At 37.0% G+C, this 23,726-nt stretch overlaps 1 protein-coding gene and 1 pseudogene across 2 annotated transcripts in view; both read right to left on the reverse strand.

Moving 5' to 3' along the window:
• Positions 1–23,726, reverse strand: part of POLA1 (DNA polymerase alpha 1, catalytic subunit) — a 287,339-nt gene that overhangs the window by 143,679 nt on the left and 119,934 nt on the right. For both annotated transcript variants that reach the window (XM_043457864.1, XM_043457863.1), the window contains 4 exons: positions 22,742–22,873; positions 18,074–18,248; positions 3,638–3,816; positions 1,832–1,963 (listed from right to left, as the gene is read on the reverse strand). In XM_043457864.1, coding sequence (XP_043313799.1) covers positions 1,832–1,963; positions 3,638–3,816; positions 18,074–18,248; positions 22,742–22,873 — 618 coding nt within the window. The remainder of the gene's footprint in view (positions 1–1,831; positions 1,964–3,637; positions 3,817–18,073; positions 18,249–22,741; positions 22,874–23,726) is intronic.
• LOC122436247 lies at positions 43–221 on the reverse strand (annotated as a pseudogene).

A 23,726-nucleotide genomic window follows, 5' to 3' on the forward strand; every position in this document is an offset into this window, starting at 1 on the left:
TAAAAGCTCTGATTTTGAGAATATTTGAAACATTTGTTCATCATGGGGTCAGGAAAAGAACGAATAATGGACTTCTTTCTCTCCCAGACAATCACATATGCCTAATGTCAATAAAAAGAGAAATAGGTTCCTAATTTTGAGGACAGTCATAGGAATGACATTTGGGTATTTTAATTAGAAATTCCTTACACTTGATCTTAGCCAAGAGGCCAAGAAGTGATTAGAAATTCCTTAGGAAAGTCAATCAAGCAGGCAGTTAAAACAGGAAAACTCTAACTGTTAAGTGAGATAGACAAGACAATTAAATGCTATAGAAACCTTGGGTTAAATGTCTGGATGCCTAAAGCTAGATTATTTAGCTTGAACAATACTTATATAACCACTACCCCCACAACACACACACAATTAGAAATCAATCTTTCAGTTAGGGTTATTTCTAACTATTCAGAAGATCATTTTTCTGCCTATTCCTAACTTAGTCAAAACAGATTGTCCGTTCTTAGAGGAGGAAATAGATGAGCTTCTCCTAGTATTAACATTTTCATGGTGAAGAATCTGATAGACTAAACACAGAGAGAAAACTCAGAATTCTTCCCAAGAGTCAAGAATCATGCTCTGCCCACTGAGGTCTGTAAAAGAGCTGAATAGTTTTGATTTGGGCTCTTTATGCTAAATAAAGGCCTAACATTTCACGTACTGAACATTTCATCTACTGCGGAATGTGAACCTACAGATAACCTTTATTCCCATCCAAATGTTCATTAAGTGCAGCACAGGATTATTCACTAAAATATTTCAGAGTTCCCAAAATGTAGCCATAATTACTATTTTAAAAATATCTTCAGACAATCCTGCTTGGGCTTTTTTCCTCGACAAATATAAATTATTCTACTCCAAAAATCACAATACTATAACTCTGTGTTTTCACTCTTCATCCCAATGATCTGATACTTGATTTTCATTTAATGAGTTAGATTTTAAAGAAGAAAATGCTATGTTGTATGTTAAGTAACATATAGTAGAAATTAAAAAATGATACTGATCAAAGTTAAGAGTCTTACCTAAAAGAACCTGAGCATTTTTTGGAAATGCCTTGCCAGTGTAGCCTCTTTACATAAGTTACAGTGAGCATTCAAAGTAAAAGAAAATTTGTTTTAGATGACAAGGGACATAATGAAACACTAAGAAAAATCAAACAGGAAATGTGGGTTGTTTTTTTTTAATTTTAACTTTTTAAGAGAAAAAACGCATTCATATGAAATGTGTTAAAACCAAAACTTTAAAAGAAGGCTTCTTTATAATGCAGACAGCTCACTCACTTTTTTGGAATTTTTACTATATGTTAATAAAAATTAGACATTCTCTTTTAAAATGACAGACAAACTGCATTTAAATTTAAAAGATGTTTATTCTGATTTCCTTGGAAAATTAAGCTATGAAATGGTTTAGATTACCACATAAACACAAAGTGTTAGCTAGTTGGCAGTTTATTAAAAATCACCATACATGATGCTACAGGTCCAGTTGCCAAAGAAAGGTTAATATTGACTTTCCCTCCTGTGCCCAAAGATCTGAGTGACCATTTAACTTCATTTTATTTACCTAGCAAGAAACTAAACTTCTTCCTGATTATATTCTCATTTTTTCTTAAAAGCAAAAGCTTCATTTCTAAAAATAAAATGAGATGAAAATCCCCAATATCAAATCATTTTCCTTCATCTTTTCAAAATTTCAGTTTCAAAAAAAAAACCAATAATACAAAAAACCATTTTAAAACAAGTATCAAATCTAAGTAAACTGCATATGTAAGAAACTCACGGTGGATACTTACTTCATAGTATTTTTTAATGCAACGTCTGATGTCCATGATCAATTTGTTGCTCAGCTGTACCATAAAGGTCAGAGGCGAAGCCTTACAATTGATGTTACTGCAACGATACAAGCTGGGCTCCATATCAGTTCCCTACAGAAGTTAAGACAGACAAACAAAAGGTTAGGAAAGGTTTCTGTGCTTAAAAACTTACATGCTGTCCTGCTATACAATATTCCTAACTCATTTTATTGGTGAGTTTTTTAACCTTATTTTCTCAACCACTTTCCACTCAAAGATCCCCTCACTCACACGTACCTTCCACTCTTGTCACCATGATAATGGAGAAGAAAACTGAAGGGAAAACCCTGAAATCACTTTTTTTACATTCAATACATGGCAGACTCCATGGATAAAGTAGTCTCCCCTCTGAAAATACCAGTGAAGTCAAGTTGCTGGAAATAAACATCCTTCTTAGAGATACTGAGCAAAATTTTAAATTTGTGTTTATTCATTCCAAACTTGAAGACAATGCAAGAATATTAATGACAATAGTTTGCTTAGTACTGCCAACTTGATTTTTAAGAATAAAGCCTAAAAATTAAGTGTTACACTACAAAATGATCACATTGTTAGCTTAGCAAATCTAAAATTTCTGTAACCCCGTCCCCTACAAATGTATTTGGGGGAGGGGAGAGAGAGGAGGAGAACAAATTTGAAAGAATGAATTAGTAGTTGGAGAAAATGTTTTGTTTTGTTTTAAACAAAGACAAAGCAAATGTAATATACAGGAAAACTGTTGGGGTTTCTGGAGCATTTGTTTTCCTTCTTGATACTTAAAACATCTTGGTTTCCTGCTCCAATCTGGTATATAACCCTACCCCGCCACACTAAGCAATTCCAGGTGGAAGAGATTTTAGAGCTTGACATCGGCTCTTCCACAGTTAGCCCATCTGCAAGTCGTCAAGCCTCCATGCAATTAACTATCTTATTTACAGCTGTAATGAAGCAAAACTCAAGGATTTAGCAAGTATTGCTGATCTGTGTCTGCCTCTTCCTTGCACTTGCTTCCAAAGACTGCTTTGTTTTGATTCAAAAAAATGCAAAACATCTGCTGTTTGTCCAAATTAACTTAAAATAATTACTTTTAATTTAGATAAAGGATGTATTTTCTTTCAGTTTCAAGGTTTTACATGGTTCTGCTGCCTACTCATTTGCCAATGGCTAGTACATGTATAACACTGCAGTGGAATCAAGTAGATTGGCCAAGTTTCAAGTTCTGATCCAAGGTCAATGATACATTTTTTGGCAGTACTTCTTGAGAGAAACGTCTCCTTGTGACTTTTTTAATGCCTGATATGCAAAGACAGCAGAAAAGACCATCAGAGTAACTTTGTCAAAAAGGAGGCAAGTGGGATGTGTAAAGATAAACAAAAACTTTCCAAAAACACTTAGTTCCCATTAACTTGATTTAAGATAAAGGAAAATATTGCTCTAAGTCTTAATAAATTGGGCTGGGAGTGGAGAAATACAGGTTACTAATTAAGGAATTATCATAAAAATACTTTAAGATAATTTAGAATTTTTAGGAGATTCCATTAAAAAAACCAAGGCCAAGCATTCTAGGAAGCCAAAAACAAATATTCAAGTATACTCTATTAAGAGGTTTTAAGCAGAAATAACGTTAAGTTGTGAAGGCAGAATTCATATGATGCCAAAATTCTTTAAACACATAAAAACATGTTTTCTTTTTCCTTTTTACACATACAGTGGAGAGAAAGAGGACTTTGTACTAGTTCACTAACAAAAGAAACAAAAACAACTAACCGAACCATCGAAGACACTATCATAAATATTCTCAGTTCCACATGTAGGGCATGGGCATTTGAACCTTTCACAGTCCTTGTATTTCTCTTCATCCGTGAGGTGTGCTGGGCCACCAAGTAAAGCATCATTCTCTTCGTCTTTATGATAATGATGAACTCTAAATTGGGTGGGGTCAAGTCCTATTAATGTCAAAGAAAAAATAAATTCAGAAAGGTACAATTATTGGAATTCTCTTCTCCTAAAAATACTATAAAGAAATCACAAGAGTTGTTTCAAATTCATGAAATACATACACAACCATTTGAACTCAAGATAGAGGCTCATATCACCAAGACAAATGACTTCTTTTTTTTTAAAAGAAATTATAAACAAAACAAACTGCATCAAAACAATGCAGAAACATGCTACTGCACATTTGCATTTGGAAACTACTACTTCTATAGGATGGTTTTTACTATTTCCTTAACGTTACAATGAAAATCTCCCAAAAAATGCACTATTAAAATCTCCAAAATCAAAGTATTACCATTAAAACTGAAAACAGAGAATAAAAATCCCATTAAGGAAAAGAAGTTCACTGCACTCCTTCAAGTGCAGACACAACTGCTAACCCTGATTTCAATGTGGTGGTCAATTCCATCTTGGCTCAGTAGCTAACAGCATGGAGGTTGCTATCTAATTCAGTGGTTAAAATTCAGTAGCAGCATCTGTCAAAACGCAACATGGTTTTACTGTTCTGAATTCAGAAATTTAAAATACATGCAAAACAATGATCTACAAATTCTATAGGCCAAAATGTCCCTTGACAATCCTGAAGCCAAATATACCTTCTATATTTCAATCAAAACAACACAAGAAATCAATTGATGCATAGTTTACACTATCTTGTTTCCCCAAGCTATTTGAGAAAAGGAAAGATTTTAAGGCCAACCAATTTAACTTACCCTTGACTAAAGCATGTATGTCAAAATCTACTATATGAATTTATCCTTAAAGATAATTATTCCACTCTATATCTTATTTTCTTGAAAGCATTCCTTAGCAATCCCTAAGAATTGTAGGTATTTTTTGGTTAGAAATATAAATAAAGCTATCATATTTATTTTAGTATAAAGGTAAATAAGTAATGTAAAAGTCACTGAACATAAAAGTTCAAATACTAAAAATATCTAAAAATTGTTTTATCTCTATCAACAGCTTGCATAGTTAGATAATCTAACAGATATATTTAGAATTCAGTGACAAGATTCTAAATCCTAGTTGGTCAACTGTCAAGTGACATCTCATAATCATAAAAGACTTAGGGTTGACTCTGGCAGTGGAAAGGTGCTGAAAAAAGAATGAAAAGGAAAAAAAAAAACCCACTGGGGAGTTGGCTGGCGGACAGAGTTGGAAAGAAAAGCATAGCTTTGTGATTCAAAAAGAAAAAGTGAAAAGATTCTTGAGTACTGGTTTTCTCACCTGCAAAATGGAGCTACTATGCACTTTTAAAGTTTAAATCAGACATTAGAGGACAAATCGTTTTCAATGATGCTGATCATGTAAAAAGCACTCAAAATGCCACATGAATGAAAAAATAAAATAGTGGGTGAACATTATTTATCCATCATTTAATATTCATTCAAAATTATACATTTGGAAAAATACATGAAACGCACGTTCATGTTGCAGCCAAGTTAATAGCTGCTCTTTGTAGTAATTAAAGTGAGTATTTCCCAACATGATAGTGTATAATAAAAACAAAGACTACACATTCAAAACAAATTGAAAGCCTGTTCTTGGTTAGTGATATAAATTACTGTAACATAGATCACATGGCTCACTAGCCATGTGACCCCAAGGCTCACTATACATTTTTATTTTACAAGTTACCTACAGCTTAAGAGAAACAGCAAGTTAGTGAAGTGTGGGGGAATATATATCCTCTCATTTAAAGACAAGGACAGACAGAGGAACGGAGTGAGAGAAACCATGCCCACGCCTGTGAATGGTGCCATTTCTTCTCTGCAGTGAAGGGTAACTGCTGCAAATTCCTGAACCTCTAGTTGTGAATCCAACTGTATTCACATGTCTTGCTTTATTCGGGATTATGAGAAAGCAGCTCCAGTTTTTCTCTGATGGTATGATTATTCCGTCAATTTCCCAGGCCAATACTCTTCAAAGAGTATGGAAAAAAAATAAGCAAGGGTTTTCTAAAAGATAAGCTTCTTTCACAACCTAAATATCAAGGAACAAAGCTGGGTTTGCACACAAAACTGTGTGCAACACAGTTGCAAAACACAGTTGCGACAAAACTGGTTGGGCTGCAACCAGGAAGCAACGAAAGCTCTTTACGGGCCTCCCTACCAGCCATATCCACTGAGCATACCTGAGGCAGCTTGCCCGCTGAACACACCACAACTGGACATGGATTGTCCTGCTACTTATGGCCAAAAGCCCAACAAGTGACTGAGAGTTATAAAAATTACCAGGCCTTATGAAACGTCTTCTTTAAATGTCCATTGCCACAAATCACCCTTATCTGCCCAGGGCAATCACAAAACCAACCGGCCCAGCTAACTACTTCAGATTTATTCACAAGCTGATTTTTTCCAAGAAAAAGGACTTCATCTCAGCACTTTTAGCCATAAGTCAAAATGGCATATTTTTTAAATATAAAATAGGGAGAAGACACTGTAATAACCTTAAAATATTAGGTATATAACAACCCTTGTAGAAGTTACTTGGATATAAAAATATCACAAAGAAGTGATTTTCTTGGAAGGACAATTTTAAGTTCAACAGGCAAATCACAGAGTGCTAAATCTTTTTAAGAAAACATATTTATTAAGTAGTCATGTTAAAAATATGGATCATTACTGCTGGAATCCTTTTTTAAGGTTAAAATTCACGTTTAAACCCCAAACTTATTCAACATGGAAGTTACTTTTTCCAAATATGCATAAAACTGGAAATAACAGCTTATTTCAAAGTTTCAGGAAACTTAAAAGTTTTACTACTTATACCATAAATCATTAAGCCTGGAGTGAAACAGGGAAAAAGTATCTAGTGCTGCCACCTAGAGGTAGATTTGGAATTTTAAAATGTGCAAAATAGAACTGCTACATAGAACTCCATTTGTAATTACTGTCCCTCCAAAATTAAACATTATTGTCAGAAATGACATTAAAGCAAACTCTTTATGATCACAGTTTCCATACATGCATATACACTGTATAATCAATATTAAACTGCACACTACACAGTAAGTAATCACAGTAGTCTTTGAGCAACCAAGAGATACAAAACTCAATTCCAAATTCCTTATCTCTTCTATGCAGAGCTTTCCCGAACTATCTTAAAGAAACAGACTTTGTGTCCCAGTTGAGAAAAAGAACTTCTACTAGACTAGCTTTTGACAGATAACTTTAACCATTTGGTCCGGCACAGAATAAAAGAAGGAGCAGCCTACTTGCACTTGGCACCAGTTATGTGGGGGAAGAGCAGTCATGGAAATGATGTGTGCTTTAATTCAACCCTGTGACTTGTAGTGATCCAGTCACACCATTTTTCTTGGGCTGGAGTGGGGGTGTGGGGGAGGGCGACAACGACGAGACAGGACAGAGGCACAGTGGAATGAAATTAAAATACTGTCATTTATAATTAGAAAATTTATAGGATCTCACATTATTTTGGCAACAGGATCAAAGCTCTCATATTTCAAGAGTATTTATAGAAAGTAACATCATGAGCATTGGACGGGATGAGTTCAGGAGTGGTTTTTTACCTAAGATTGCCCCATTCTTATCACACATACCTCCAATGTAACATTTAGAACAGGATTATTTTTTCTACCATTGTATTTTCTAACAGTTGTAAACTACTTATCTGTTTTTAGAATGTTCACTTGTCCCCATTCTCAAGGAGTATTTAAAATGCTCCAAACTCAGGGTGTTAGGTTGGGAGGCTGATATATTTAACTAAATAATCATCTTCCAAAAGACAAGGTCTTTACTAGTGCAACTGCAAATAACTACAGTAAAGTCAATTACATATGTTCATACAACTATAGGGAAGCAGGAAAAATCCATATGAATAAAATTCCAAATGAGTAGAGTAACTGGTATTCACAAGTATACCTTAAACGAATCACTTAAAATACCAGGGAAGCTAATTAATGAAATCCTAATGTGAATATTTTTTTCTAAAAATTTTTTCTAGGAAACGAATCTTTTCCACGAACCCATGCCTTCATATATGTGGACTTCCTAGAGAACAATTAACAAACTGAAAATTTAGTATGATTAAAGAAAAAAATACTTAAATGAACTTTTAAAAGGTAAATGCTACATCCATAAAAAGCCCTGTATAAGAATGTTCCTAGCATCTTTATTCATAATAATCATAAAATGGAAACAATCTGAGGTCCATAAACAGGAGAATGAACATCAAACTGGTAGCATATACCATGGAATACTACTCAGCAATGAAAAAGACAATACTGATACAGGCAACAAGACATATGAATCTCAAAAATATGCTAAGTGAAAGAAGGTGAACACAAAAAACATATACTAGAGGAGATCACTTATGTAAAATTCTATAACAGGCAAAACTAACATATGGTTATAAAAATCAGATGAGTGGCTCCTTTTGTGAGAGGGAGAGTATGGACTGGGGAGAATACAAGGGAACTCTCTAGGCAATTGAAATAATCTGTGTTTTGATACACTGACTGTGATATGCATGGTAGGTAAATTATCCTTTAGAAGAAAGCACTCCAAATAAAAAACATTTGCTACATATATTACCAAAGAACTCATTTAGAATATACAAGGAATGCCTGCAAATCAGTAAGAAAAAGACAACTCAACAGTAAAATAGAAAAAGACTTGAACTGACCTCTTACAAAAGGAAATATTCAAATGGCCAATAAGCATGACAACAGGTGCTCAACTGTATTAGTCATCAAAGAAACACAAATTAAAAAAAAAAAAAAAACACAAATTAAAACCATAACATTATGCCACAACATGAAATGAAGAAGAGAGGAAAACACCAAATAATGTCAGGCACTCAAACGCTGCTAGTAGCAGCTCTAAATTAGTAGAACCATATTAGATAATTGGTAACATCTACTAACACTGAACATATATGCCCACTATGACCAAGCCAATCTGCTCCTACGTATATACCCAACAGAAATACATATAATTTTTCAACAGAAGATATGTACAAGAATGCCTAATATTGATAACCACCCAGAGTGGAAAGAATCCATTGGTAGGTAGTCATACAGTGTGAGATATTCATAGTAGACAGAAATGAAGTACGACCACATGGACCCATTTCACAAACAGACTGAATGAAAGTAGCCAGACATAATTTATGCAGCATTGAAATATAAGAAAACCTCGTCTATGATGTTGTAAGTCATGATAGTAATCTTCTGTTGGGGCATGGAGGATAATCTCTAGAAGGAGATAGGAGGGGCTTCTGAGGATACAGTAATATATTGTTTCTTGTGCTCAGGACTGACTACACTGGTATGTGTTTACTTTGGGAAAATTCATCAAGCTGTTCAGTTAGGTTCTTGTGAACTTTTCTGTAAGTATGTTATATAAGAAATTCATATTGATTTCTCTTACCATACACAAAAATAAATTCAAAATGGATTAAAGACTATAAATATAAGACTTGAATAATAGAATTCCTAGGAAAAAACTAAGAAGTACCATCTTTGACATTGGTCTTAGCAATATTTTTTTGGCTGTATCTTCTCAGGCAAGGGAAACAAGCAAAATTAAACAAACAGGGTCACATCAAATTAAAAAGCTTTTGAACAGACAAGGAAACTATTCACAAAAGAAAAGGCAGCCCACTTGAATGGGAGAAGATATCTGCAAATAATATATCTGATAAGGAGTTAATATTCAATATACAGAAAGCTCATACAACTCAACACCAAAAAAAAAAAAGAAAAAGAAAAAAAAAAACCCTGATTTTAAAAATGGGCAGGGAACATGAACAGACATTTCTCCAAAGAAGACAAACAGATGGCCAACAGGCACATGAAAAGATGCTCAACGTCACTAATCCTCAGGGCAATGAAAATCAAAACCACAGTGAGATACCACTTCACACCTGTCAGAATGGCTATTAAAAAGACAACAAATAACTAGGATGTGGTGTGAAGGGAACCCTTGTGCACTGTTGGTGGGATTATACATTATTATAACTACTACTACTGGAAAACAGTATTGTGGTTTCTCAAAAAAATTAAAAATAGAACTGTCATACCATCTAGCAATTTAGCATCTGGTATTTATCAGGGGACAAAAAAACACTAACTCAAAAAGATACATGACTCAAATGCTCACTGACGCATTATTTATAATAGTCATGATACAGAAGCAATCTAAGGACCCATCAATAGATGAATGGATAAAGAACACACACACACACACACACACACACACAGAGGACTATTACTCAGTCGTTAAAAACTGAATTTTGCCATTTGTGACAACATGGATGGATCTAGAGGGTACTATGCTAAGTGAAATAAGATAGAGAAAGATGAATACCACAAGATAACAATATATGTGAACTCTAAAAACCAAAACAAAATGAAAACAAACTCACAGATACAGAGAGCAAACAGCTGACTGTCAAAAGGGAGAGGGAGTTGGGGGATGGGCAAAACAGGTGAAAGGGATTAAGAGGTAAAAACCTCCAGTAATATAATCAATAAATCATGGGGATATAATATACAACATAAGGAGTATGGTCAATAACACTGCAATAACTTTGTATGGGGACAGAGGATTATTAGATTTACTGTGATGATCATCTCATAATGTATAGAAATCTCAAATCACTACACAGTACTAATAACACTGTGTATCAACTATATTTCAACTTTAAAAAAAGAAAATTTACACACTGAAAAAGGTAGGAAAACTAAATACTAAGTATCTCTCATGCTATATCTCTGAGTTTGTTTCAAAATGTGTTAGATTCCAATCAGACATTATGCATCTCCTCACAAATGTACAGACCATTACCTAGGAAGTTGGATTAGCAAAAATTTAAACTGAACCGAAATATAGGCAAGTCTTTAGATCTAATTACTATTTTACAAGAAACAGAGAAGACAGAGGGATGTGTTAAAGGATATCTCTAGGATGCAATCAGCAAACTTCAGAATAAGGGACATTCCATAGGACAAAAATTGCCGGTTTCTCTAACAAATAAATTGGAAGGGTCAAAAAACAAAAAAGGGATAGAGAAGATTAACTATCATTTGGACTCTGACTGGATTCCAGTTCAAAGAAGGCGCTTCATTTTAAAGGAAAAATGCATTCACAGTATGACTGGAAAATACATTTATTGGATATGTGATGAAAAAAGGAATTGTGGGGGTTTTTTTCCCCCTAGTGACAATGTTACACTTATGCTAAAAGGGGGGAACATTACCTTTTAGAAATGCAAAATGAAATACCAATATTTATAGATAAAATGATACAATGTCTAGAGTTCACTTCAAAATCATCAGAGGAGGTGAAGAGGAGGAAGGCTGGCCACAGCTGCAGAATGGTTGTAGGTGGGTGGTGAGCAAATGGGAGCTCCTTACACAGTTCTCTTTACTGTTACACATGTTTGGAATTTTTTTATAATAAAAAAATTTAAAATACTACAGATCCAACTAAATGATAAACAATTGACTATACAAGTGGCAAGCAACTGAACCTACTTTTCACAGCAACAAAGCCTCTCCATAAGATAAATGAGAAATGTCTGAGTATTTTAAAAGAAATAATATACAAACCTTTGGGTTAAGTAAACTCCCAAGAGTTTTACTGCCTTGCAAAAGATAACTCCCACAATCACGATGGAGAAAAAAAATCCTGCTAGACAGGATTGTTTTTAATGCCCTTGATGATAGCCCTGAACGTGAATTTTAACTTAATGAGACCTGCACCTCTAAGCAAGAAAAAAAAACTTGGGAACTATCTTCTTTCCTATTTTTAGATGTGAGAAAACACAGTAACTTTATGCTGAAAAAATATTTGGAAAATAACACAAAGGAATAGACCAAGAAAAGATTTTGCTTCTCTTACAGCAAAATCCTCTTCTTTCCATCTATGTTGGTCGATATGGGGTGGGGGGTGATGTGCAGAGTCAGGCTACAGGTTCCTAAACACCCACCTTTTTACAAGTGAGTTAGTAACTGCTTAACCATTTTTTCCATCTGATTTTTAAAAATTAATTTAATTGGAGGCTAATTATTTTACAATATTGTAGTGTTTTTTGCCATACATTGACTTGAATCAGTCATGGGTGTGCAGGTGTTCCCCATCCTGAACCCCCCTCCCACCTCCCTCCCCATCCCATCCCTCAGGGTCATCCCAGTGCACCAGCCCTGAGCACCCTGTCTCATGCATCAAACCTGGACTGGCGATCTATTTCACATATGATAATATACCTGTTTCAATGCTATTCCCATCTGATTTTATAAAAACTGTCTTACTTTAGTTATAAGAATATTTATATTTTTTCAACAAAGGAGGAACCTAAAACTCATCATCTTTACACTTTTCTGAATTATCTATATGTATACATTTTACATAGTTTAAGTATCTGTGCACAATGCTATACTCGGCTCTTTTTCATTTTATTACGTCTTACCCATTTTTCTATAGGCTACAGAGTCTTGGCGTCATTTTAGTATGTTTAATATGATGATCTTTAAAATCCTGACCTATAATTAATAATACAGTATCACATACTTAAAAGTTGCTGCAAGTAGATCTTAAGCATTCTCACCACACTACCCCTGCCCCATAGAAGGGTGAGGTGATGATTATGTTAATTATCTTGATCTTGGTAAACATTCTACAATGTAAACATATATCTAGTCATCACACTGTACACTTTAAATACATACAATTATATTTGCCAATTACTCCTCAATGAGTTAAATTTTTTTAAATGGATCAAACTTAAATAATTTGGGAAATCTCCATTTTCCTTTGGAAACTCCAAGCCTTACAAAGTCAGAGTTAAGAAATCACTACTTGTAGCAATTCCTCTCAGCATGCTCTGGTGTGGCTCTAAGTTCTTAGAGGTATGCCTGAGTCAGGTAAACAGTGCCACGGCAGGCCTTTGGCATGGTGACCCCGGGTCACAGGGACAAGCACTGTGCGCTCACCTTGTAAAGACTGAGGTGCAATGCAGTGCAACAAATACCCTTTGTGAGACTCTCTGTGAACTGCCTCATGTGCCCTGAAGAGCAGCTGGGATGGCCTGGAAGTCAGGGCTCTGCTGCTCATCACTAGGCTGGAAGCACAGACACACAGATAGCCACTCCCAACTCCACACACAGTGCCTCAAACATCTCCACTTTTATAAACTCTTCCTGGGTGGCCCCAGCTAGAAGTGGTCTCTGCTTCTTCCAAAATGCTGAAAAATTTATTTTGCCTCTTTTGGGATATGTACTTGTGCTGGCCCTAGATTTTCCCACAAGAGGGAAATTGACTCAACAGGCTGGGCTGTAATTGAAGAGCCTCAGCCAACTCAACTTTGTACCCTTCACAGCACCCATTACTCAGGTCTTCAACATTCATCTGTTCCACGGATGCATAAGAAAGCCAGGAGCATGAGCCATTCGGTGACATGCTTGGATTGGCACCCAGCCTGGAAGAGGGGGCTCTTATCTGCTGAGAAGACTTACTATCCTACATTGCATTTGGTGTAATCTTATGTTTTAAATTTTATTATAAATTATGTCAAATTAAATATTTAAGGCTTGGAAATGATGGTCATGTATGTACATTCTTCTGAGAGTTTAATCATGAAAAAAGGCAAACTCTTCATATCAATGCTTGAGGCACCTGCTGGTGGCATCATTCCACTCCCACCATCACCTTTGTATGTATATCTCTCCAGGTCTACCAAAGGCACACCCATACATGGCATGGCCCGTGGTGGCATTTCATTTCTTAGAAAATACTACTGAACTCTGTGTGTTCACAGAAACCACCTTCTGTAAGGTGGCATGGCCATTTTATAAAAAGAGAGGTTTTTACTTTCCAGTTTAACTCAGGAACACACTGGTTTAAGTGTGTTGCCTTGTTTTAAGAACTACTTTCAAAGATTAAATTTTAAATTCTCTTGTTCTTCAAACATCAATAATTTCTCAGGACCAATGAAAAAACGGCCCTGATAGCCAAATGCCTGAAATTTTATAACTGACCATGAAGAAATGTACTTGAAAGCTATTGTACAAAATCATTCCTCATCAGAGTAAAGATATAATTTTAAGTATTGTCATGCATTAAATATAAATTTATTAAAAGATGAAATTCAAGAATGAACTTTAGAATATTCTCATCCCCAGCCTGTTTTGCTAGGTACAGAAGACTATCTGGATGTTGGAGCATACTGTGAATATTTCATCCACAGAATATAGAGAGCTTTCATTAGAACAAGAGAGAAAAAAACCTATAGTCTAGAGAACAAAAAGCTAAGAGTTCCAAGTTTTAGTGGCCATGTTTCCCATAGGGCTATTGTATAAGAAGAGTAATACTATATTTTTTTCTATTCACAGATGGAAAAGAGCAAAATTTAGCTTTATTTAAGCCCAATAGCAATAATCTTGCATGGGTTTCAGAAAAATGATACACATTTTACTGTGGGATAATGAGGACCATTAGTTATTAGGGAGAACAAATTATTCTCTTTCAATTCAACAGACTTATTCATTCACTCATTTAATAGACTATCCTCTCTCCCTTTCACTGAAATGACCTTCCTATATAGAACACCTGGCCATGCAACATGCCACCAGACAGACTTCAGGAGGTATTCTGACAGGGAGAAATAGTCAGAGAATTTCCAAAGTGAAGCCACAGGATAAAACCAACACTTGATGCGTGCCTTTCATTTCGAGGAAAGCAGTATAAAAGCAACCGAAAAAGAGGTAGTTGAAAAATATAGTTGCTCTCCACAAAGGAGTCTTAAAAATAAAAAATCATGAACTTAATAATTTTCCTAAATGAAATTATGCCATTATTCCTGATTTCTTTATACTAGCTAAAAGGACAAAGTAGCAAACTTCACTGAAGTTTCAACACTGTAATACATTTCATTAGTCAAAGATAAAAACTACATTAAAAGCAAGAGAATTATTTTATGTCTGTGATTAGACGGTTGGAGGGCTTGTATTTTATGTGTACATTTGCAGACTTCAACTTATTTAACAGTGTCAGTTCACTAACTGCAGTTTTTTTTAATATATAGAAAACAGATTTAGAACTTTAAAAACAAATTACAGTAATTTTATGCCTATAGCTTGCACCTCTTAGAAACCAGGCACCCCCAACACTTCCCTTCCTTTCCCACCGCTTCCCTATCTCCTCCCTCCTCCTCTAAAACCACAGGCTAAGTGAGAACTGATAACAGGGGCCTCGAATCCCCTAGTGAAGAACAGCCACCCTAATTTTCCCTTGGGGTGGAGGAACAAAGGATGCAGATCAAAATGCAGCTCCTGAAAAGGGCAGGGGGCAGATGCTTACACAGATCTGCCCAGCCAGCTTCCACATTTTCTACACATCTTCATGGTGACTGGCACTTGCTGTTCTGTACTTCATTACTGTGGACCCTCCTATGAGCAAAGAAGTAAAGATAAAGGACTGGGAGATTTACTACAAATGTAGATAGGTATGTGGATACTGCTGGCGATGCTGGGGCTGTGGTGGGAGGAGGCAGACTGCACAATGATGACAACTTCACATGTCTTCGGCATAAAAACTGCTGTCAAGTAGCAGAAGATAAAGATGAGAAAAAGATAAAAAGGGGAGCAGCCGCAGCTCCTTCAGGGTGAGAGACACAGGCCCTTCATCAGCTCTACCCAGAAACAGGAGCTTTCAGGAGATGGGGGTAGGAAAGGGGCAATGTGCACATGGTCACAAGGTCCCCTCAGTAGACTGAGGGTGCTAAGTAACACCAAGAACCCTCTGAAGATGGAGCTCCCCAGCCTACCAGCTTTGAAAATAATACATGAAAACTGGATTCATAAGACAGCCACAATGATGAGAAAGTTTACCTTTAAGTAGCCACAATGTGCCTGCAATTTAATGGATATGAAAAGGATCTTAAATACAACCCTGGAACTAACAAAATCAGTCTGGTCTGTTCCTTGTACAGCCAGTCTTGAGATATCCAAGTTGGCATCAGCCTGTCTACCAACTAGGATCTACCACCTTCTACTCTAGGGCTCTTCTGCTGAAATACAAGGCTCCACTCTTATCTGTTAAATGTCAGTTGAGAGATGAGACCTGTTTCATCTACCTCTCCTCAGCTCTAGGCCACCAGAAAATTCAGTACTAAGGAATGAAAGGGCAAAGGAATGAAAGGTTAACCTTTGGACCAGATTCTTGATGATCCAAACTAAAACCAGGAAGATCTCCTCTAAAACACAAATGCTTTGTTCAGGGGTTTATCAGTGGGAGAAGAGGAAGCATGAAGAGGATGAAGCTCCCAGGTCTTCACATCCACACTATGCCACTCCTGGCTGAGGGCGTGGGTCACAGCCTCTCACAGGTAAGAAGTGGTGGTGGTACAAGCACAAGCTTTGGAGTCACACAGAGCTGACTCCCAGTCCAAGCACAGTCGGCCGCTTACTAGCGATGTGACAAGACCAAGTCAGTTACCTCTCTAAGCCTCAGCTTTCTTCTCTGTAAAATGGAGGAGATACACAACATTAGCCTCAAGGGGTTACTGAAAGGATTAAATGAGATAACATATGCAAAGGACTTATTACAGTTTCTGATAGAGTAAGCACTAAAGGCGGAGGAGAGAAAAAAAAAAGAAGGAAGCTCAAAAATATTGTGCACTTACGCTCCCTCCTCCCAGCTGAGGATTTATAAACATCATCAAATACAACTCAACTTTGAGAATACATTATATGATGATTTGGGTAGCAGAATTTTATCTTCCTAATTATGTTTTGCTTAGGCAAATGTCAAAAATGAGTTTCCACTTCCAGAGCAGACACTGATGGGAGAGTGGAGAGAAGGAGGTGCGGGGGCGAAGAGGGCATGCTGGCGGGGAGGGGCCCAGAAACACATTCAACAAGAGCAGTGTGGAAAGTATAGGACTTGATGATTCATCTGTCCAATCTCAGTCCACAAACGCACACCAAGAGATAACTGCATGCAAATCTGATGGACTAGAGGAGTCTGGACATATTTCTGCACAGGCCTGACAGTGAGTGGGGCATGGCCAAGATCAGGCACTACCCCTGCCCAGGCCTGGGTGGAAAATCTCAAGTGCACCTTTAATGGCTCCTTCAGAACAGCTCTAGTTTATGACTCCAGAGACCAAGGCTGACACCAAGCTTCAGAGGTTTGTGAAAGCCAGAGTTCATGAACAACAGAACCAGAGTGTGAACCCAGATCCCTATGATGCCAAAGCCTGTGTCTTAAGTCAAACGTTTCAGTGAGAGGAGGTGGAGAATTTTCCATGAAGCAGGGACAGATTAAGCAATGCCATATTTAGAGGACAAAATAAGTTGAGCTAGAAATAAAGGCTAGAGCTAGAAAAGTTAGTCTATAACTGCCCAAGTGACAGACTGTAAGATGTCAGTGGCAACTGGACTTACAGATAGTGAGGAGCTAGCCAGGGACTTTATTAGGCAGTTATTCTAAAAATATTCATCGTTGTGTACAACGGCATAGAGAGCAGAGACCTTAAAGCAATATAACTCTCAATATGCCGGTCATCTAGAAATGTGATCAGGGCTGGTTACGAAATACATTTCCAAGCAAGAGATGACAATCTGATGACCTGGCAAAAAGTCAAAGAAAGAATGAGCTGTCAGGGTTGGATGGAACCTCCAGAGATGATAAGAAATTAGGTATCAACTAATTCCTAGAAGATAAAGAGTCCAGTCTTAGAAAAATTTTAAAAAGCGAGAGCAGGATATTCAAAGGTAATCAAATACAACTTAAACGTCTTAATGTTAAAAAAGTTGCACATTCTCATGTGAAAACACATTTAGAGTCTGAGATAAGAGGAAACAATAATCAAGATACAATAAATCTTATTAAGGAAAGTTCACTGATTAAAGCGACAACGACGTAAACTCAGAGACGAGGAAATGCCTAAAACCTTCTCGTATCCTTTCTTTTTCCTCCTCTCTCTCCTCTCAGCATTTGCTGAGTGCAGGCAAGGGAGCAGGCATCTGCCTACATAGGTAGCAAGTCTGTGGGGTCGACAGTCTAGGAGGGGAGATAGACATTAACCAAACGATGACAAAAACAAATGCCCAACTGCAAATGAAGAAATGCTCAACGCGGTACCGTGCCTCTAAACAGGGCTCCTGACAGGTAAGGGAGGACCATATGGTCTGCTATCTCCAGGTGCTGAAATAAGGGAGCTCGGGACACTTACCTAACCATGATGCAATGAGGATAGCATCAATTCCGTCTATTGGCTCACATATTCGAGCCACGACTGGGTGGATCTGCTGGGCCAGGTAGTACTGGGTGTCAATGCTTAAATTGTCCTGCTTCTGCAGCTGCTCGGGTGCATAGGCCCTCTGACCTGCAGTGAGGTTTGAACCATCCTATAAGAGGACACAGTACAGGGAAAGTTGTGAGAAATAATACGTTCTTGGCCAAAGAGAGGGACAATTAAAATTTTACATATTCAATTCCAAAGCCCAAGAAGTCCTTTTGACCTGTTGGTGGTCCTAAGCATCTAACGGGAGGAAGATCAAGGAGAACAACTCACCCACTGTCCAGGAATGTAAATCCAGCATGTGTTGTGTTCTATTTTTTGTTGAAACATGAAACCAACAAGATGGCATGACTAGATTAAATAATTCCACCTGCCATATCACAGAAACACACAGGGAAGACTTGCTAACAAAGGCCTTTTAGAAGCCATGACCAAGAAATGTGTGACCCTTTTATTATGTTAACGTCATAGTATCATCTTAAAAGACTGGGTGTATATGCGTATTCAACATCTCTTGATGAAAGCTGTAAGTGTCACTGAGAAACAAATGAGCAAGGGGAAAAGACAAGAGCATGAAACTCAACAGTAGTAACCTACGCACAAGATATAATGCATGCGTGTGCTCAGTGGCTCAGTCATGTCTGACTCTTTGTGACCCCCATGGACTGCAGCCTACCAGGCTCCTCTGTTCGTGTGATTTCCCAAGCAAGAATACTGAAGTGGGTTGCCATTTCCTTCTCCAAGGGATCTTGCCGACCCAGGGATTGAACCCACGTCTCCTGCATCTCCTGCACTGGCAGACAGATTGTTTACCACTGCGCCACCTGGGAAGCCCACAAGATATTAACAGGTAAGAGTAAACTGGCCCATACACAGTCCTGTGGGTGATGTCATCACCATGTGTGAATCAAAAAGGCATCACTCCACTGGACCAACATCCAACAACTAACTCCACTCTTTCTCTTGTCTGCAACAACAGAATCTAATGTTCAGATTCATAAATTTTAACTATTCACAGTGCTCAGCTGCTCTGCAAAACTGATTACAATGTTAATCCTATTCTTTGATTCCTGCTACAATCAGTCCCTTCTCAGTTTAACGCCAAGGTCAAAGCAAAGGCCACCTTTCACATCACTGTCTTACAACAAACTGGAGGCAATGGCCTCTTTCTCTGGTTAGGCTCCTGACAGAAACAAACTAGGATGTGTATCAACCAGCTTCTACCTATGCTAAGATATAATGAAAGAACAAGAAAGGAAGCAAACCTCAGATTATGGGGCTTCCCTGGGGGCTCTGCAGTAAAGAATCGGCCTGCAATGCAGGAGATCCAGGTTCGATCCCTGCGTTGGGAAGATCCCCTGGAGGAGGGCATGGCAACCCACTCCAGTATTCTTGCCTGAAGAATCTCATGGACAGAGGAGCCTGGCAGGCTATATAGTGCATAGAGTCGCAAAGAGTCAGACATGACTGAAGCATCTGGGCATGCAAGCAAACCTCAGATTAAAAGACTTGTTTATAATTATTTTTCAGGAGTTCACCATACAGTAAGAGAATTTAGGCAGAATTAGTCAACTTTAATTGTTGCCACTTTAGAAGTCTGAATTATTAGATGGGAATAAGATGTCAATGATAAAAAGAGTATGAAAGACCCTTGAGCAGTGTCTTTATGCACCACAACTATATTCGGACTGCCTTTTAACAAACACAGGAAATCTGATCAATTAATAGAATTGCAGTTTTTTAAAAAACTGATCTGTCCTTAAGATTATAGTAACATTGAGTTTTAAAACATTTTAATAACGAATAAAAACCAAATTTATGGGGGCAAATTATTTTTTTAAATGGTGCTTGAGTTACTTTCCAATGTATCATTAGATGTTCCCATGTAAGACATGTCTATAAAAAGAGCTGACAAAGTTCCAAGCATATTCTCAGTTGAAGCACTTTTTAAGTATTCCCACAAAAGACTAGTTTTAACAGTGACCCAAACGTATTTCTTATTATATTTTAAAAATCTGAGCTCAAACATGACTAAATTAAAAAGAATTGGAACGATGACAGGTTTTCCTGTGTTATGTTGGGAAAACATTTAGGCTGTGACATAACATATCAAAGACCTAATTCTCAAACGTAGCAAGATCCATGGTACATGGTACATGCAAAAACATACAGCACACACCTTAACAATAGACTGAGAAGAAAGGTTGGCACTTCCCTGAACTGCCAGTGTAGTAATTTGTGAACTTTACAAAGTACATACTTCACAAGGACAACCAGACACGGTCAAATCCATTCCAAACAATGTGGTCATCTTTACTAGGACACCAATGGGCAAAGAGATTTAACAGATGACAACTGGAAGCCTTGAAACAATTATGTTAAAGGTATACCTTATGAAAATTACATCTGATGAAAGTTAAATAATTAAGGATTTAACACTTAATCAACAAGTAGAGGTTAATTTAAGATCTCTGCAAATAATTCACATTAGCTTTAATAAGACTATGAACTACAATGTAAATTATTACATACCACAAACATTATTCTCTGAATTCATTGGAATTTATAGTCTGAGAAAGTTATCAGGAGAGCACTATATTCAAAATGTAAATTTTTAAACAAAAGAGAACCTGTTTAGGAGCTATGCTATTCTGAGAGGGCACCTTTGCTTAGAGCAGTAAACAGTTCTCTTAAAAATGTGTCATCATACATTTTCAGAAACATATTCTAAAAATGATTGTGTTAGGAAAAAGAAAAAATAATCTGAGTGCTTAAAAGCAAAAGAGGTAGGCAGCTTTGCTTAGCAAATATACTGAAAGTGGGCATGCCCCACTGCTAGGGGACAAAGGCAAATTAAAGTCCTATAGCTTTTCTTGGGATACAGTAAGAAGAATAAATCAATAAAAGAACTGTTTTTTAACAAGAAAATAAGACCCAGAACCAGTCAAACGGGAAAAGGGTTGGAAATACAACAAATTGGATTTAGCATCAGCATTTTGAGCTTTTCTTATATCAATAACACCCAAGAAGAAGATACTATAAGACCTAATATGTATACAGCAAAGAATATAAGCTTGACTTTTGAAATACATATATCATATGGCCATACATCTCCATTCCAAGTTTAGCCAAAACATAATTGTGACTTCATTTCATTTTTAGATGCTATTTCAGAAAACCTATATAATTTTTCAAAGTTATACATTGCCATCTGCTCCTGTCATTAATAATCTTAAGAGCTTTTCCATGTATATAGACATAAGGGAAAAAAAACTAGCCTATTTACCAAAATCTTTATTTGCATAATATGAAAATTGTTTTTTTGAGATAAGACTTGTCAAAGGCAATATGCAAAGCACATTAAGGGCTTGAGCGAGTCAGACATTTATGGAAATATTTTCCTGCAGGAATTGGCTTTCTGTAACAGTTCTTAATCAAGGGTAACCCTAGGAGGGAGACGGAGTCAAGTGCTGATTCCTGTCCATGTACTTAAATCATTTGTTATGTACATCATCCACAGTTCCGAGCAGATATTATTCAGATGACTCCTACATTTTGAAAAGACTCATTTAAAAACACATTGATGGTAGTTTGACAAAGATCAATCATATTACAAGGCTTATCTAATTTTTTTAACTTAATAACAAAATGCAATACTTTGATTAATTAAAAAGAAACAGTGTTACTGAGATAAATTACGCCTTTTGGTAAACAGACCACACCACAGTAACTGTAAAAAATCTGGATATAGGTTTTGACTTTTTTTTTAAGCAGAGAGAAGGGATGCAACTCCCTTTGTTTTGACTGAAGTTAAGTGCTTCCAAAAAAAAACCACACACACACACACACAAATAAACAAAAACAATTTCCACCAAACTCAAATCCCCTTCTGATCTACCCTTTCTCCCCATCCCTAACTGTGAGAGGCATGCTACTCTCAAAAGAAACTCTTACTGGTTTAAAACTGTTCCAGAAGACCTAGAAGTTCCTTAGAGATGCCTCATGGAACAGAGAGAAGGCAAGAAGTAGGTTCTAGGCCCACTCCACTTAAAATAAAGAATTAAAAAGGGATCTTGTTAGATAATCTGTGTTTTCTTCATAAGGTATGGTTTTAGGATGTCTCACCTTTTTTCATATAACCACGCATTTCATTTTATCAAGTAATTATTTGAACAGGCTAGTGAAACATGCATTTACTCTCTTATTCTACCAATATTCAGAATGGAAACTGCTGCAAAAGGGACGATAAAGGACTACTGCTGGACACATGCACAAACTGCTATACGCTTTCATTCAAGTTCATTGCAAATTTAAACTGTAGCAACTGTTATATACCTGTCTCACCAAAGTAGTTTCACTCAACCAAAACATTGGTCTTAAAATACAACAACAAAAAACCACTGGTCTCAAAAGTTTTATGAAAATTTTAACAAAATATGTCATAACCCTGACTAATGTTTTTAAATGCTGTAAAACCAACCAAGACTAAACCTTCTCTTTACAGCATCAGTTACTTCGGTCAAATGAGACACTGTAGAGATCTGGTTTTTATTCTGGGTGTGGAAGTGGTGTAAGTGTTATTCATTATGATAGTTTTACCTGACAGATGACATAGGACACAGTATCTCCAGCTTTCACCTTTCTTCCTCCTTGAGAATTTATCCAGAGGGCAACATGTACATGAGGTAGGCTTTTTTTATCAGGGTAATCCTGGGGATCCTTGGTCAACGCCTAAGAGAGAAAAAGCCCCAAACTTTAAAATAAAACCCTTCACATACAGATATACACAAAACCTATCTTTGCTAGAATCACATCAGCCACATAAACATGACAGAAAGCTATATGCAGAAAATATTGCCACAGGCTCTTTAGACATTCCATCCTCAAGGCTCTTCTCTCCTTCATGTTCCGTTCAGTCGCTCAGTCGTGTCCGACTCTTTGCGACCCCATGAATCGCAGCATGCCAGGCCTCCTTGTCCATCACCAGCTCCCGGAGTCTACTCAAACCCATGTCCATCGAGTCGGTGATGCCATCCAACCATCTCATCCTCTGTCGTCCCCTTCTCCTCCTGCCCCCAGTCCCTCCTAGCATCGAGGTCTTTTCCAATGAGTCAACTCTTCGCATGAGGTGGCCAAAGTACTGGAGTTTCAGCTTGAGCATCAGTCCTTCCAATGAACACCCAGGACTGATCTCCTTTAGGATGGACTGGTTGGATCTCCTTGCAGTCCAAGGGACTCTCAAGAATCTTCTCCAACACCACAGTTCAAAAACATCAATTTTTTGGTGCTCAGCTTTCTTCACAGTCCAACTCTCACATCCATATATGGCCACTGGAAAAATCATAGCCTTGACCAGACGGACTTCTGTTGGCAAAGTAATGTCTCTGCTTTTTAATATGCTATCTAGGTTGGTCATAACTTTCCTTCTAAGGAGTAAGTGTCTTTTAATTTCATGGCTGCAATAACCATCTGCAGTGATTTTGGAGCCCAGAAAAATAAAGTCTTACACTGTTTCCACTGTTTCCCCATCTATTTGCCATGAAGTGATAGGACCAGATGCCATGATCTTAGTTTTCTGAATGTT

The sequence above is a fragment of the Cervus canadensis genome, chromosome X, assembly GCF_019320065.1.
Source record: "Cervus canadensis isolate Bull #8, Minnesota chromosome X, ASM1932006v1, whole genome shotgun sequence".
NCBI lineage: Eukaryota > Metazoa > Chordata > Mammalia > Artiodactyla > Cervidae > Cervus > Cervus canadensis.